Source organism: Plodia interpunctella, chromosome 2 (genome assembly GCF_027563975.2).
Source record: "Plodia interpunctella isolate USDA-ARS_2022_Savannah chromosome 2, ilPloInte3.2, whole genome shotgun sequence".
NCBI lineage: Eukaryota > Metazoa > Arthropoda > Insecta > Lepidoptera > Pyralidae > Plodia > Plodia interpunctella.
Window position 1 is genome coordinate 7,423,594 of NC_071295.1, and position 18,164 is coordinate 7,441,757.

Genomic DNA, 18,164 nt, shown 5'->3' on the forward strand with positions numbered 1-18,164 from the left:
TTTATTATTATTATTTTTTGTTTAAATTTTATTTTTTTTTACAAATAATTATTCGTGACTTTATACATCTTATGTACATGCTTATGTATATGTATATAAGAAATCTTAATATCTGAAAAAAATAAGTAATATTGTGGCGAATTTAATTAGTATTTGGCATGTACGTTTTAAGAAGTTTTTTAAATGTTTTTGTACTTTTGGCATTTTTTATACTATTCGGTAATTTGTTATATAGTTGAGCAGTCTCATATGTTACATTCTTTTTTTCATATTTTGTTCGTGGAGGACGCAAAACTAACTTATTGGGATTTCTTAGTCGTCTTAGATAGGGATGTTCGTAATTAATTTTGAAAGTAATGTTACTCAATATCTCTTTCATCAAAATTTAGTTAATTAGGATGCATGAGTAATATTTATATGTTTTGTTTATGTCCATTATTTTATTTTCTTTATATATTTTAACTGTCGGCGTCAGGTAATCGTAATGAAACAGTGTTTTAACCAGTCTTTTTTGAGATCTTTGAATACCTTGGAGATTTGTTTTGGCTGCGGATCCCCAGAGTTCAATTAAATAGTCAATGTGTGGCTTCACCATAGAATTGTATATATTGTAACGCACATTAAGTGGCAAACATCTGACTACTCTACGAAGGGAACCCGTTAAGGATGATAATTTTGAATTAATGTTTTTAATATGATATTTCCATGAGAGACGATTATCTAAAGTTAGTCCTAAAAATTTTTCGATATCTGATCTACTAATTGGTATATTGTTAATCTTTAGTGGTGTAAAATTTTGTATCTTTTTGTTTTTGGCCGCAAAAATTACATAATGGGTTTTAGATATGTTAAGAGTTAGCAGATTGCATTGGAACCAGATATTTAAAAGATCAAGATCTTTTTGAGCATCTTGAAAGATAGATTCAATAATATGGCCAAAATAAAATAGACTTGTGTCATCTGTGTAAAGGGCCAATTCGCCCGTCAGTTCGAGTTTGCTTATATTGTTTATGTAGATAAGAAATACGGATCCCTGGGGAACGCCATAAGTTATATGAGCAGTTGTACTACGACAATCAGCTATTGACACTATTTGTGAACGATTACTTAGATATGATTCGAATATTTGGAGTGCTTTATTTACAATGCCTATATCTTTTAGCTTCCTCAGAAGAACCTTGTGGCTAACTGTGTCAAAGGCCTTCTATAAATCTATGAATACTCCAATGCAAAGCTTTTTATCGTCTATGCTATTTTTTATTTTTGTGACTAGATCAACGGTTGCAGAAAGAGTATTTGAGTTTGGTCTGAAACCATACTGTTTGGGGTAAAGAAAGTTTATTGTGCTGAGGTAAGAATCTAGGCGTTTATGAATTATATCCAATATTTTAGATAGCACTGGGAGAACCGATATAGGACGATAATTGTTGGGGTCTGATTGACTTCCAGACTTAAAAATAGGTGTCACTTTAGCTGTTTTTAAGTTATCGGGGAAAATACCTTTTTCAAAACAGTGGTTTATGCAGTTAGTTAGTTCACGGGCAATTTGATACCTGACACATTTAACCGTTTTAGTAGTTATTTTGTCTAACCCTGAACTGGTATTTGAGTCTAACTTTTTTATAATGTTTAAAACTTCCTCAGTTGTTGTCAGCTCTAAAGATGATAAGCTAGAACAATTCTGGTTACCCGATGTTACAGTGAGCGTCCCGTGGTCATGATACTTGCCCGGAATTAATTTTGCTAGATTTGATCCAATTGTTGCGAAGAACTCGTTGAATTGGTGACAAATTTATTTTCTATCTGTATATTGTTTGGCTACCTTTTATCAATTCTGTCGGGAAAGCGGGTTCTTTGATTTTATTGTGAGTTAGGTTATTGATCAAATTTTTCCTTCAAGTCTACATCAAGCGGGCTATCTTTATGTTGTTTGTAAGGAGCATTCTTCTTGTTAATTTTATCTATTATTTTCGCATCCATCAATCCAATCTTACTTCGGTGGATTTAGGATTTTTTACTTTTTTAACGTACTTTGCTCAACCATGTCACTAAATATTGCAATAAATTCACCAAAATCATTATTATTCCTATTTTTCATGGTTTTTTCTACTAGATTGCGCGTTTTCATCAACAGCGTAATTTACTAAGTTGATGAAAACGTTTTTTTTACAGTACTTTATTAATCCTTTCATCATGTAAGCATTCGTTTGTGAAAATATACAACACTGTAGCATATTTGGGTGCCAAAATGTTGGGAAAAATCGTTTTCTATAAGATAAAAAAACTTCGAAAACTATGGGATACCCCTCTCGTTGTAAAATTTTCAAGCCAGTAAACGGTCGAAAAAAGCTCGGAACATTTCTAATTTGAAGACTTATTAAAATATGGACTTCATACAAGTAAGATCTTCGGTCAAAATCAAGTTAATTTCAATAATTAGTTTATGACCACAGTTGACCAAATAATGCAGACCATAACCTAAAATAGATATATTCATTTCAGAATAATCCACTAAATCCTTCCTTTTTTCTTTGAACTCGCACCACGATTACGTAAAAGGTATTTTTGGTCGTAAATCTGCAACAATATTGAAAATTGGCGCTTTTTGCCTCCATTGACAATGTTTACTTTAGTTGTACCAGTAGCACCATCTGCGCTGAACTTTGCGTAATATGCCCTATTCTTTAGCTGTTACCTACCTACTAGCTACTACGGTACGGCCATGATGAATGTCACTGTCAGCTACTTTGAATAAAGTAATTCCAAAAAATCCTAACCTTAAAATCAAACGTTTTGAATCATGCTTTGCTTTGCTTGTTTGCTTTGATAATAATATTTCAATTTCTTTTATCTTGCAAACAATTTACATACATCATCAGTGAATACATGTCTAGATATTTTTTTTATTAAAATACATTAACACCATGGATTTGTTTGTAATTAACAGGTATGGGCAGTGATTATAAAAAACAACATTCATAGCCATCGATCGATTTACAGTTATCTGTTTGGTTAGTTTATAACTTTGGTTCTAATTGATAATTTGTTTGAATTACAGATACCGAGATACTGAAGATGAACTTAACTTAAAAGAACAAGAATCAAAAAATTTAGAAAAGTTGAAAAAAACTATTGAGGAACGAAAGAAAAGTAATAGAGATGATCAAAAATCTGGCTATCATCAAGACAAAATTACTGAAACAAAAGATAATCAACTTCAATCTTCGAATAGTGTTACAGTGGTAGATGAACAATGTTCACAAACTGTATTAGTTTCTCAAGATGTAAATGTTTGTGAAGAAAGAAAGAACATAGAAAAACCAGAGTTTAAAGTACTTGGTGGCAAAGATTTTGAGAAAAAAGCTAAGGTTAGTGGTTTTTATAACTGATACTTGAAGAGCATAAGAAAATATTTATTTACCTATACTGCTGTATTTATTTACCTATCTGGGCCATATATCAAACTGTCTCACTCTCGATTATATGTAAATTGAGGTTTGTTACTGAGGTCAAACACACTTTATAGTGTGTTTGCAGTTTATACTTTAATAAAAGAAAAATATTTATTTTTAAATGTAGAGTAACACACCAAATTATAAGCTATATATTATTAGTTTGATAAAATAAACAATCTACTGTTGCTGTTGCACTTTGCAACCATCTTTGATAGACTTCCTATATTAGACTATGGAAAAAATGGGGCCTTTAGATAAAATTTATGATTATTTTGTTCATTTTGTTTTTTCAGGTGCAAAGAATCCTTCCGTATTGGTTATCCCATCCCTTTAGCATCTCAACAAACTTACAAAAGTTATCAAGTACCGTGGAAGACCTAACTTGGTTAGACCCTAGTTTAAGGTCTATGTTATTGAGTGAAGGTGTCACTCATCTGTTCCCGGTGCAAGAGAAAGTTATACCATTCATATTAAAACAACACACAATACAGCAACCTTTTTGGCCCCATGACATTTGTGTATCTGCTCCTACTGGTAGTGGGAAGACTTTGGCATTTGTTTTGCCAATAGTACAGGTATTTTTTTTATTTTAACCTTTTATGCAAAATTATAAATTTCATCATACATGTACAAATTGATAATGATGAATTGTATTACCTGTACTAAAAAGGTTTTAAAGGTTTATTTATGAAATATTGTATTTTTACAGATTTTAAAGAATGACATAGGACATCATATTAGAGCACTTATAGTGTTACCTGTACAAGAGCTGGCAAGTCAAGTAGCAAAAGTATTCAAAAAGTATACATTGAAAACCAGACTAAAAGTTGCATTGCTTAGTGGTTCTACTCCACTACATCAGGAGCAACCACAAATTGTTCGACATAGTGAGTATACTAATCCAATATCTAAGTCTCCAAATCAATGTATTTGCTAATTAGTAGTAATTTTATTTCAGCTGAGTCAATGGGCTGGAACAGTGAAGCTGATATAGTAGTGTGTACTGCTGGGAGATTAGTTGAACATATTCAAAACACTGATGGTTTCTCATTGAAGCACCTAAAATTTCTGGTCATTGATGAAGCTGACAGAATAATGGATCATATTCAGAATGATTGGCTATACCACATGGATAGGCATATAAAGCTTGAAAATGAGTTGATGACTGGCAAAATTCCAACACTGAGTTGGCATAATCTCAGTGAACAGAAAGCACCACCACACAAGTTGCTGTTTTCAGCGACATTATCACAGGATCCGGAAAAATTGGAACAATGGGGTCTTTTCCAACCAAGATTGTTTTCAGCTGTAGCTGTTGATGATTTTGAAGATGAAGACAACATACGAAAGTATACTACTCCTGAAGAATTAACAGAACATATTGTTCTATGCAATTCTGAAAACAAACCCATAGTTTTATATTATTTCCTGATTAATAAAAAATGGGACAAGGTATTATGTTTCACAAATTCAGCACAGTCAGCGCACAGATTAGCAATTCTTCTAAATATTTGGGGAAATGGACTGCTGAAAGTGGCAGAGCTGTCAGCTGCTTTGGACAGGGCATCAAGAGAAACAGTTTTGAGAAAATTTACTCAATCAGAAATTAATGTGTGAGTAAATAGTATATGTATATGTACAACTTATGTTCTTGTAGTATGTGTTGTAATATTCCATAATAGCTGATGCTATTATAATTTCAGATTGATAGGTACTGATGCATTAGCAAGAGGTATAGACATACCAGATTGCAACTATGTAATCTCATATGACCCACCAAGGAACATAAAGACATACATTCATAGGGTGGGACGAACAGGACGAGCTGGGCGCCTTGGAAATGCTGTAACAATTTTGCTGCAGAATCAAATTACTTCCTTTATGGTATTATTTATTTTTGTAATCTGTCTTTTATAAAATCACTTTCCAATCTATAATATATTATTGGCTTCATTAGCGTAGACAGCATCATAGTACTCTATTATGAAAAGTTTATCAAAAGCATACCTACATCAGAACATGATAGGATTTAGTAAAAGTGACTACCAGACAAAAATCTCTAGTATGTATAAAAATGTATTTTTAAAAGTAGATAGTAATACTTATGCTGAAAGAAAACTTTTTTTTTAGGATGTGATGAAATTTGGCGGAAAGAAAAATTTACCTCAAATAGAAATACCAACAGAAGTGATAGAAAGTGTTTTAGAAAGCTACCAAAGAGCTATACAGGAAACTAAAGATCAGATACATGATGAAAATAATTCTAAAGTTCAAAAGTCCATCGGTGTAAAGAGAGGATTTAATCCTCAAAAAAGAAAATTGTCAATTTAGAATAAATATACTTAACAAATGCATTTTTTTTTATTGATGGCCACATGACAATATACTACTTCCCACTTGACACTAATCAGTGTAGCGAACTCCAATGGCGAACTCAACCAAGAACTTTAGCTAACTTATATTCTGGCTGGAATGATTACGAATAATAAATGTCAAAATAATGACATTGAAGACTAGACATATTTGCTTTGTTATTAAAGATCACAATGTCCGCGTGCCAATACCTAAAGTTCCATCCCTTTCTGCAAACTGTTATTGTCATATGCAAGAAAAAAATGAATATAGTGCGCCATTGTGACGCAACGACAACCACACCGCAATGTGATTAGTTCGCTGCGTCTCACTTCGCCCTCTGATTATATGATGGAAGATTTTACTTGCTGTTGCCCTTTTAAAAAATTTTAGGTCACTGTACTTACTGTCAACTGTCAATAACTGGAAAATAAAGCGGATTGCAGTTGAGTCCTCCATCACTTGCATTGCAGTGCAGCGGGTGATATTCTTACATTATTCTTATCTATGCGGCACCCTCTTTGCAAAATAGGTAAACAAACAAAATACCTAGCTACGTATCATTCATTTTTCCTCCTGGATTTTCTTGACCCTGTCTACATAGAATATTCGACAAATCATGTCAGATGAAGAAGAATATGATAGCTTTAATGTTAAAAACCTCCAAGATATTCATGAGCAAATAGAGAAATGTAAGAAAAACCCTGAGACAGCTGGAATGTTTGTATCTGGTTGGGATGATGCTGATCAGGATATTAATGAAGTAAAAGATCCTAAAGGTAGTTCATGATTGAATATGTTTAGACATTTACCTAACTTCTGCCCTATTTCTTGACGTTGACTTACCCTACAATCTCTTTATACAGCCAATCCGACTGACCATGTTCTATGGGCTGCAGAGAATGGTGATGTCAATACTTTACAAGGATTGCTGACATCACAGCCAAGCCTTATATCTGTAAGAGATTCTGATGGATACTCACCTTTGCACCGGGCTGCATATGGCAATCATGTGGCTGCTATTTCATATTTGTTAAGTGTTGGAGCAAATGTGAGTGCTACAACAGAACTTGGATGGACACCCTTGCATTCTGCTTGTAATTGGAACAATTATAAGGCTGTGGCAAGGTTATTGGCTTCTGGCGCAGATCCTCATGTCACTTCTGATGGTGGTAAGTACCCATTTGGATACTGTTGCAATAAATCTAAGTATTACAATAATATTCAATCATCAAATTGATATGAGTGCTGTAGAAAACTTAACCTTAAGAATAGAGACTGTGAGACATATTTTTGAAAGTAATGTGTGCCCTATAGATGTATCAAACATAAATTGATCCTGATTTATCAATTCTCCAGGACTGTCGAGGATTGTAGTGCTTTACTGCTACAAAAAATTATAAAAAGTATAATGAAATTGAGTTCAATGTATTATTATTGGAGCATACATCACAACCAGAGCACTTCTCAGTCCTCGTTTAGTAGCAATGCGCTCTGGTGATGTATGCTCCATTGTATAATTAAAACTCCATTGTATAATTACACTTCATTTTTGTGTACTTTTAGTTTAGTAGAATATTATTTCTATTAGGCTAAAAGTACAAATAATTCTTTTAATCATGACAAATGTTTGGGCAAATTAAAATTTCACTTAGGAAACATCCTATCACCCCTATTAAAAAATAACATGAAAGCTATATCTTTACGCTTGCTTATAATGTGGGTTTTGTTATTTCTTGTCTTAAATACAAAAATCAATTGAGCACACTTGTCCCGGCCTCTCTCCTGTTAAACCATAATAAATTCCCCATCGGGGACTAAACCAGGGTTGATGAATGGGAATGACTGTCATAAAGACCCCCCCCCAAAACTTATGTTTCTATAATGTTTACTATTATCAGCCAATGGGCTATTTCTATACATAGTTATCTGATAGGTATTGGAATTGTATTATTTTATTATGATGTATAGATAGATGTATAGATTACCCTAATAACTATTTATTATCACACACTGAAAATCAATGTTTAAATCAGCTTTTAAGAAATAAAGGCTCTTAAACTAAGGTAAGAGGTTTTATAACATTCTGGGTGCTGGTATATAACTATTATTACTCAAATATAATGTTTTAAATTTTCAGGTCAAACACCTATGCACTTAGCAGCAGCAATGAGCCACAGTAAATCAACTTTACTAATTCTGATGTTACGAGAAGATACAGTGGATATAGCTCACAAGTCAAATAACTCTGATGAGACTCCTGAACAATTAGCCAGAGGCCATGGAATCTACTCCCCTCTGTTTGAAATGTTACTACCAGCAGCATCATATATACACTCAGAAGCTTTTACCTGTAATCCATATGTTCGTGAAAAGTATAGAATTAAACATATTTAAAATAGATAAAAAAGCTTTATATTTTTTACACATTTTGGGCTTAAATATAAATATTAAAAATACTATCACTAGATAACATTTTATGTTAAAACTTATATGATACAATATATGACATGTTTCCTATTGCTATACTGTAGACCTTGAAAATAGATATTTTTTAAACAAAAAACTGGTATTTCAAGTGCACCTAATTTGCATATTTGTGAAGTAACGAAGCATTTCATGGTTTAAGTACCTTGATATAAAAAATCTTGAAGTAATAGTTGCAAGCAAACTCAATACATTTTTTAAAATAAATACATAATTTTTCCAGTATGTTAATTCAGGTCATTTTACTTATAATTTTTATTGGGTAAATTCTCTAATACACACATAGCACCAGATACTAGGTACGTTTCAGATTGTAAATTTTTAAGACTAGCTATTAGATTTCTCTTATCAATTTTTTGAAGTTCTACTAATGATTGCCTTGCTTCAGTAGTCATATAGGGTAAAACAAGACAACCCATGCCAAAACATTTACATCGCACACAGTTTTTCCATATTTCTTTCAAGTCACCATCTTTAATAACAGGACATATTGGCAACAAATTGATAACATTAAGACATTTGGCTTTCTGCCTTTCTGTAATCGGATAATCCGCACGTTGAAAAGGAGACAACAAAATTGCACGCCAAGCAGCACATAGTATATCATTTGGAGGAGATGATACTTTAAGTAATAATGGGATGATTTCTTCAAATAACCCTGCACGAAGCAGCAGTGGAATGAGCTTGCAAATTATCTTAGTATTTCCATATGTACGAGCAAGTTCTGCTGCTATTTTTAAACCTTCAACATTTGTGTTAGATGATTGCAGTAATTGTTCAAGTGCTCCAATTTTATCTTGAACGAAAGTAGCCACTACCCATGGCATATCAATTTTTTCTAAATTGACAATGCATATTAACTCTACAAGGGAAGTCCACAAAGCTCCTCGTTCTTTATTAGTTACTTTCATTGCTGTATCAGAATCAACTACACTCATCAAGCATTGTAATGCTCTTAATTTTTTACATTTATTAAAATCACTTTCATCATCGAAAGCTATTCTAGATAAATAGATTGCACCCATTTTAGGACAGGTAGCTTTTAAAATGTACTTTGCTATCATCAACTCTTTTGTATCCAAACCTAAAAAGGAATTCGACGTTTTTTCTTCGTGTGATTTTTCTAAAAGACTTTCCAATATCTGAATTCGTATCGAACTTATGTTAATAGCATTTTTGTCGGCAATCTCATTTGCTGTGCGATTAACATCATGACGGTTCATTTTCTCTACAAAGTTGGGGTGAAGATACATTGCACGGATTAGTTGAGCAGGTTCTGTGCAAAGGCGAACGAATTCTTCACAGGCCCAGTCTATTTTGTGCAAAGCGTGACGCGTTGATAAAGTTGAATGTAGTCTTTCCATTTGTCTCACGGCTCGATTTCCAGGTTGAAGAGCAGCCCAACGCTGGGCAAATTGATAACATAATTGAGCTGCGGCTACTTGATCAGCTCCACGAGCGCAACCTTGTAAAACATAAAACAAACATGCACCTGCCCATTCCATGTTAGCTATGTGCTTAACACATCGATGAGCAGCTCGAAGTAAGGGCTCTTCACGGGTCGTCAACCGCCATGGTTCCGAATCTTTAGCCTCGGGCTCGAGACTGTCTGAACGTTTCCGTGAGGTCATAGTTTGTTTCAAAGCATTGCTGCATATCATATCTCGTGCAGTCTGCAAATCGGGATCGAGTGCAAGCAGTGTAACTACCGGTAGCCAGCGTTCGTAAGTTTCAAGTGTTATTTCTGATTTTAAATTAGACCACATATCTTCGCGCATAAATAGTTGGAACGGAAGTCTGTACTTGCCTATTTCTGGAAACATACCTTTCACGGAAAAATGTTCATATTCATATTGTTTTGGCGTACTAGTTCTCCTGTATGTTTTTAAAAAATTGAGCAAAAAATATTCCTTTTTGTTTCTTAACTCCATTGATGAACCAAATAGCAAACGATAAATACATAAATACACTTCGTAGTAATACGGATTTACTGAAATCAGTCTGCCGTGTAGGGTAACCTCACCATTTCTCCAAAAGTCGGTTAAAATATCTTTCAAGAATTCCTTGTTAGATATATTATTCCAAATTATTAAACATATTTTTGTTATTTCTTTTTCATCATTCTCATAATAAATCTGCCTACAATTTAGGTCATTGATAACTTTATATTTCAACTCCCATGAGGTTAGTATTGATATCAGTTGTAAAGACAACCCATCATTTAGAGAGACATCCAATGTACGACACAATTCTACGACTCTTTCGAAAGAAGTGTTAGGACATTGCTTCAAGACATAAAATAAAACTACTTTTACATCCCATGTTTCTTCGCTACAGTCAGGAAGAGCAACATCTGTTAAATTAATGTTGAATTTAGATTTTAGGATGTATTGAGGACGATAAGATATTTTGTTACTAGGCAAAATATTATCCAAAGCAAAAGTATGTCGTATTGGTGCATAAGAAAGATAAGACATTAGTGCAGGCGACAAGGTGTCATTTTGTCCTTGCAGCATCTCTAAAAGCGAACTTTCGTCCTTTGCTTCGAGTTTACTTAAGATTACAAGTAATGCTGTTAGTAAGAGTTCATCAATCTCTTGTGAACTAACGACTTTTTGTAAAAGTCTTCTAACAGTTTTGTTCCTTATGTTTAAAAAATCATTATCAATTACATTACTTGTATGTATACAAATGCTTACTATGCTTGAAATTATATTAAATGGAATGAAGTCATATCTCTCCGTACATAATGATGATAAACACATTGTTTGATGGGAAAAGTTAGCATAGAAATCAATCAAGTTATTAATACCAGTTACTGATGACATAGGCAAGAAAATATAATGGAATTTCCAAGCCACTGACAAATTCTTAAGGATCACATTAGCATTTTGTATAGCATTCATTACATTCAAAATATTTAGTACATAATGTAGATGCTCTTCACCACAATTAGTAGCAAGCTCAACAAATACTTCAATACAACTTAATAAAAGTGGAGAATTTTCTCCATCTTTAAAGACAGATAAAGCAAACTCATCATTGTATGAATTACCTTCAAGTGTTAAATGTCTTATAAGATTTTCAATAAGGTTACGTACAGTATGATTTGTGGATGAGCGACGCAAGAGAGACTGAAGTTTGGAATGACTGGACTGATTTGTGTGTGTAAGTTGAGTTACACATCCTCCAGGCCCTGAGCTAGCTGAATATCCATCTTTATAAATCCAAGTAGTACATACATTCAGACAAACATCTTCATTATATAAGTTATCCACAGACAATTTAATATCATAAGAATTTTTAAGATAATAAATACCTTCAATATTATTGATCTGAAAAGTATTTAACATTTGGGTGCCTTTTAAAAAATCTAAGTAATTCCTTTCAATTGTCATATTATCCAATGAACCACAACTGATTACTTGCTCATATTTTGCAATCATTACTTTTAGCAAAAGTTTCTTTTCGTTATTTGTCAAGGTACTGAAATAATCCAAAGCAATTCTAGTGTCACTATCTTGAAGACATCTTACAATATATAAAACATGGCCAAAATTTTTTGATATCGTCATTACATTGGTAACACTTTTAAGATCCTGTAAATTTACAACTTGTGCACCTACTATTTTATGAAGAACAAGCATATAATCTGTACATGACAGTGGAAAATTATACCTTTTCAACACTACTTTAACATTAGCATAGTTCAATTCTTGTTGTATTTCTTGTGCTAAAGCATGGTCTGTCTCTGACACTGTAAAATCTTTTGTAGCTGAGGAAGCAGCAGATACTGCTAATTCTGTAACAGTATCATTCCATGGAACATCAAGTATTCTTAAAACATGGAGAAGACAGTCAAGTTTGGTAGTTGTCGAACGAAATGAGCATAATATTATTTTCAATCTTACTCCATCAATAACTCCTCCGCTAGCCGCTGCCTCACTTTCTATGAAAGTTCGAAGAATATCATCCATATCTATTAAATGTCTTGATGTATAAGAGGGCAAATAATTTTGAAGGAATAATTGTAAGTCTTCAGTGTAGCATCTGTGCAACATTATAAGTGCCACTTCATTGGGGCTTTGAGAACTCAATTCTGCCAAAAGCATGTTAATTTTGTATTTATCTTTCAATTCTATAATATAATTGATATGACCTTTTAGGATGTCAAGATCATCCATAGAAATAGGTCTTATTGACACACCTTTTAATGATGATTCTAAAACATTTGTAATTTCTTCTATAAACTTTAATCCAATTTTAGGCCAATATCCTGATTTTTCCAATTCAAATACCCTTTTCATAGTCCATTTGACAAACAAATCAATAAAGAAGGGGTTGTTCTCTAAAAGGGAGGGAACAAAATTTTTTAACCATATAATAAGTGCACCCAACTTAATGTTATGAGGCATAGAATCCAAAATTTCAATTACATCACTTTGAGTTAGTAGAAGTTTCATTTCAGTATATTTTAACCAACAGATGGATGCTAAGTCTAAATCTGATTTTTTAGTAAATAAAATGCAAAGTTCTTTAAAGTTTTGCTCAAACAAATTGACATCATCATAATGGTTGTTGACTCTGAATTTGATGTATTCAAGCAGGTCTACTTTTATAATCAGATCACATACTTGATGAATCAAATCTTGATTATCAATAGAGTACATATGTGCTTGAAGTGGATAAAGGAGTAATTTGTAAGCAATGTTTAGTTTACAAAGACTAGTGGCTTGTTCCAACAAAAAAGTGAAATCTGTAATTTTTTCAAACAGTGGCCCAATTTGCACCATTACTTCCCTGGGTTTTGTGTTGATGGTAGTGGTTTCAATCAAATTTTTTAATTGTTGTTTCAGAATTTCCTGAGAAGAAAGTGTTGAGGTGGTGTTATTTACACAGCTGGCATTACCTCTACCTTCTAGAGGCTCTGTATTGGAGGTCCAAGCGTAACATAGGAAAACCTGAAATTGAATAATATACTTGATTATTGACAGTTACATAATTTATCATATAGTGTATGAATCTAAGCAGAAAGTGGTAAGTTCATACCTCTTTATCATCCCATAAGATATAATAAAATAAATTTTCATAAGCACCAACTGGGTAATAATATCCCACATTATTTTCAAACTCATATAAAATTCCAGCATCTTCTAAGTCTATAACACACATGCCCAATTTGTCTAAGAGTACAGCAGTGTTATTCCATGGTACCATATGCTCAAACATCCTGTTTGTGGGCAAAAGTCTATCCAAACCAGTAATGGGACATTTCAACAATATGTCACTACCAGATAAACATATATCAAGACCATTAATAGATGGTCTAGGTTTTAGGCCTTCTAATGTAGACCGGCGAATTTTAGCTCGCTTTGCACTAACATAATACTCTTCTGTAGAATTATTAAATTTTTTTATGAGATCTTCAAACTCAAATGAAGCAGAAAAGCATTCTCCATCTTCATTGATCAGAAATAAAACATTTCCATCACTTTTTAGTTGTTGAAATTTCAGATTCTTATGGTTTTCAAGACATACTTTAATGCGAGAATTGCAGTTCAAGTCAATGACGAAAATATCACCAGATTTTAAAATCAGCCATAAATAATTATTATTATGTGTTAAGGTACTATCCAATATTTCGCTTTCAAAGTCGTTTATATTTTTATCCGCATCAAAATCTTTATCATTGATATCCAAAATTCTTATGGAACGATTGTCTTCAATTAATATCAACCTTGGGTATACAAATATTGCATCCAAATCACAAATGATTTCCTTCGCATACTTATATTTTTGTGATGTAGCTACGGGAAAGTTTGTAGGCTTATCCATAATGTGTAAGGTAATTAATCTTACACAAGCTTTCACGTACCACTTATTATCCTTACGGTTTTGAAAATAAATAACGAACAAGCGAAGCCAAATGAAACGATTTATCAAATACCTAAACGATCGAACTTAAACAGGTCACAAAAACACAACATAAAACGATATGACCAACCGAAGCCCAAATTCCGTTGGTTGGTTATTTTAAAATACAGATTACTAATTAGTTGTCTTAAAACTTTTGACTTTTGGTCTATCTATTATCTGTCGTCACTGTCGTTGATTTTGACACTGATGGCATGGCAGGCCAGGTAAATCTATGGTAGAAAGAGCCTCGCGCACGGGGCTACCATAAAGAAAATGTGTTTTTTTGCTCAATAATGTTAGGACTGATGAGTTTCTTACAAACTTTCGACACGATTTTCTTACAAACTTTCACACCCCATTATAGAATGTTTTAGGTGTTGAATTTTGAAAAAAAAAATTCTCTAACTACATGCATCATCAAAATTGGTCTAGCGATTTAGCTCTGAAAGCGAAACAAATAGACAGACTTTCACATTTATAATATGTATATATATAAATTTAATAGATATAATAATTAATATTTAATATAATATTACACACAACTTTCGCATTTATAATATTAGTATGTATGGGGTTACATACTGAAATTTAATAGATATAATAATTAAAATGTAATATATAATATTACACACATAAGCAATACATTTTGTGACCATCACAAAACATAACCTGCCGGTTATGTTTTGCACATTCAGAATATTTTTTCAGTACCGGTAAACGCTTCTGCCTAAAGGTAAATTTACATTTATGTGACGCGATGTGTCGTGGTCGTCATGCGATTCCACATGGATTCCACGCGCTCTGACAATTCGTCAGGTGGCCAAGCGTTTGTATCTAAGTTTTGATGTTTGTCTATTTCTCAACGACATTCGACAGTAGTAGCTCTCGTCTTTTATGCCAATCTAATGGTTAAACCATGGACCTTGCTAAATCCATGGGTTAAACAGTAACAATTACAGTCTATCCAGAAAGTGAAGCAAACCGATTTTTACTAACTACATTTATATACCAAATATAATGGTCAAGATTGGTTGATAAACATATAGTGTTGCCAGCTAACAGAAGACGGCGCCCTCATTTTATTTCTTTACTTCTAGACAGACTGTAACACACTAGGTATTTAGTGTTGTGAAACTTTTAAAAAATTGTCTAGCAACTGGACACAGCTAGCAGTTGGCTGTTTGACGGTTCTGCCATCCGAATAATGGTTCTCCATGGATTATTAAGTACTTCGTCGGAGTACCTACTAATTCCATGTGGTTCTCACAAGGTTCTCGTATAGACCTACATGTGCTGCCACCACAAATACAAGAACATCATATTAGAGAATGTTCTTATATCTCTGTGGCTGCCACATAATAAGCTTCCATATGTGCCTACCATGGAATTAGTAGGTACTCCGTGCAACTGGAAATTTCACTGTGACTATAAACGCGTGCTGGGAGAGAGGCTCGAAATTTTCGTGCGTCCTTTCTGACGACGTGCGTCCGTCCTTTTCTATGTTAAAAGAAATTTTCTGGAATAGGCACGAGTCAGTACGAAGGCAATGAAGTGTACTTTTATGAGTTAGTGTTTTAGAGTAGTCTTGCAATGTAGTCGCATAATTTCTGTTGTATTTGGTTCTGTTGAAAGTATCAAATTTCATTAGACACACTCGCCACAACTCACGAGTGAAAGAATAGTCAGTCGAAAGCTCTAGATAAAAATTTTGTTTCCCTACGAACTTATTGACAAATCCTACATACCTTTTTTTAAAAAACATTATTCAATATAGGATGATATACATCACTTATAGACGTCAAAACCCTCATACCATACCATACCTTTTAAAATTCATTAAAATCATATCAATGGTTCGGAAGTTATCGTGTTACATACATACATCCATAAATGCATATATATTACATAAAATACATACATACATGGCAATATGAAAAAAAAACGTTAGATTCAATACAATATGGAAATCAAATTTTGTGTATATTTTGTGAATTTTGTGATAAATCAAAATTTGTGGTCACAATACTACAAAAAAGGGACACCAAGACAAAGTGAGTCTCTTTCAAGAATTTTTCATGGTTATTCTAAAATAGTGTTTAGAGTCTTGCAATTTGAGTTTATTAATGTTTGTCAGGTATTTCGTAGCAATCTATCCAGTTGTACGAAGTACTTATTAAATCCATGGTGTCTACACTTGTGTGCCACTGTGTAGAATTATCCCAAAAGATTTTTTCCCAAAACTCAAAATAATATAAGTATTGCCAACAACCATAAAAACCTGTTAAAATGTTGGTGGCAATACTTTTTTCTCGTCTCGACCAGACACTGTTTTGTCGGCCATGATTGAATTTAGAAATATTTTCAACATGGCGCCCGGTTGTTCAGAGTGTGTGTGTGTGAAAGTGCAGTGAAATTATGTTGATATCTAGTGTTTTTAGTGATAATTTTAGTGTATAAGTGAAAAGTGTGTGTTTTGATGCAGCGGTTTTCCTATCATGGCATTGGATTTACGCCTGCATTCTCCTGCAGGCGCGGAACCTGTTGTTTATACATGGCCCCTCACTTCAGGTCATGGTTCGGTAAGGGAACTGTATATTTAATTATTATTTTAGTGTACTTGTCATTGTAACATAATCATTAAAAGTTATTATGTTCGTGACACAGTACAGTGCATTGTACTTTCAATAATTTGAAACTATCACTCCCTAAAATAGTTCAAAATTTCTAATCTCACCTTTGAATCTCTGTGTATAAAATAAACTACGAATATAGCTTTAGCCAAACTTATTTGCAAATCTCTGGGGGCAATAAATGAGTGTTAAAATTTCTACATATAACATAGTTGCCAATACCATACATAATGTTAATCACATTTAAGTAGGTTTAATACCTATCATATCACATGGGTCTTGCAATAGAGAGTATTGACCTCGTGTTTTGTCAAGGTGTCGGCTTTTTTTAGATATGTACACACTGTGTTGCGCAGTTTTCACTCATCGTGTTATGAATTTACATTTCATAGGTACTTTAAAAGTGATTTGGACTAATTTTACACATAACAAAAAAAATAAGATCATCACCAATCACATTGTGACTGATCACTGTTTTTAGGATTTGGTTCCAAAACACATGTAAACTATAGTAAAAAATAAAAAAATAATGTTCATTACTTCCTAGTTTCACATTTCTATCAAGTGTAGAATCATGATAGGATGTAGGTATATATAGCAACAATATTCTTATCAAATTGTCTACACTGACATAAACATAACCTAGCTACCTAGTACATGATAATCCATATCCATATTATTAATGTCATAAAGAGAAAAATTTTGTTTGTAATGAACAAACTCAAAAATTTCTGAGCCGATTTTGCTACTTTTTTATTATGGTTTTACCCGAAAGAATTGGGCCACATTTATAATAATATGTTCTGCCTCTACCTGAAAAAGAATGAACATCTGAAATCTATGGGCATCTATCTAAGAATAATTAGAATACCAATGTAAACAAAATAAGTGCATGCTTGTGAATCACTAGGTGCAGATATGCTCTCATTTGTGATACAATAAAATAACAATTAGGTACTTGTCTGTAAAGAAACAAACAAATGAACTTTCTTGATTTGGTCCTGCAGTTCCATTCAGGGGCATTCCATGGAAAATGGCAAAATGAGTTATTTTTTAAAATTTCTCACCCATTCAGTCTTACTGGAAATATTGTAAAAAATTATTATTATATTAAATTTTAATTTGACTGAAATGGATAGAAAAAGAAAATATAAATTAAAAAGAAAATATAAAGCAAAAAAAAAAATTAATTTTTTGTCTGTCTGTATATCAAGCTAATCTCCGAAAATACTGAACAGATTCAAATGAAACTTTTTTTATATAGCTATTAAGGCTGGGCGACATATAGGGTATAAACTGAACAATGATGGTCCAGCGAAACTAT

At 32.9% G+C, this 18,164-nt stretch overlaps 4 protein-coding genes across 6 annotated transcripts in view; 3 read left to right on the forward strand and 1 right to left on the reverse strand.

The window, feature by feature from the left end:
• The first annotated feature begins 2,733 nt into the window (after window positions 1-2,733).
• On the forward strand, window positions 2,734-5,807 carry Dbp73D (Dead box protein 73D). The gene is made up of 7 exons (XM_053757119.2): window positions 2,734-2,947; window positions 3,059-3,368; window positions 3,749-4,030; window positions 4,165-4,342; window positions 4,414-5,068; window positions 5,159-5,339; window positions 5,586-5,807. Exons 1-7 carry the CDS (start codon window positions 2,925-2,927, stop codon window positions 5,784-5,786), a joined length of 1,830 nt encoding a protein of 609 aa, XP_053613094.1. The 5' UTR covers window positions 2,734-2,924; the 3' UTR covers window positions 5,787-5,807.
• Window positions 5,808-5,960: 153 nt separating this feature from the next.
• Window positions 5,961-8,204, forward strand: Ankrd49. 2 transcript variants are annotated; one of them, XM_053757142.2, is made up of 3 exons: window positions 5,961-6,339; window positions 6,674-6,979; window positions 7,948-8,204. In XM_053757142.2, exons 1-3 carry the CDS (start codon window positions 6,315-6,317, stop codon window positions 8,202-8,204), a joined length of 588 nt encoding a protein of 195 aa, XP_053613117.1. In that variant the 5' UTR covers window positions 5,961-6,314. The 2 variants fall into 2 exon arrangements, with proteins under 2 accessions (XP_053613117.1, XP_053613106.1); XM_053757131.2 differs by having other exon boundaries at window positions 5,967-6,586.
• On the reverse strand, window positions 8,200-14,338 carry rod (rough deal). The gene is made up of 2 exons (XM_053757106.2): window positions 13,344-14,338; window positions 8,200-13,255 (listed from the first exon to the last, which is right to left on the reverse strand). Exons 1-2 carry the CDS (start codon window positions 14,127-14,129, stop codon window positions 8,537-8,539), a joined length of 5,505 nt encoding a protein of 1,834 aa, XP_053613081.1. The 5' UTR covers window positions 14,130-14,338; the 3' UTR covers window positions 8,200-8,536.
• A 2,212-nt stretch (window positions 14,339-16,550) lies between these two features.
• The window catches only part of gpp (grappa), a 35,923-nt gene continuing 34,309 nt past the window's right edge, over window positions 16,551-18,164 (forward strand). For both annotated transcript variants that reach the window (XM_053755560.1, XM_053755569.1), the window contains exon 1: window positions 16,551-16,789. In XM_053755560.1, coding sequence (XP_053611535.1) covers window positions 16,706-16,789 — 84 coding nt within the window. In that variant the 5' untranslated portion in view covers window positions 16,551-16,705. The remainder of the gene's footprint in view (window positions 16,790-18,164) is intronic.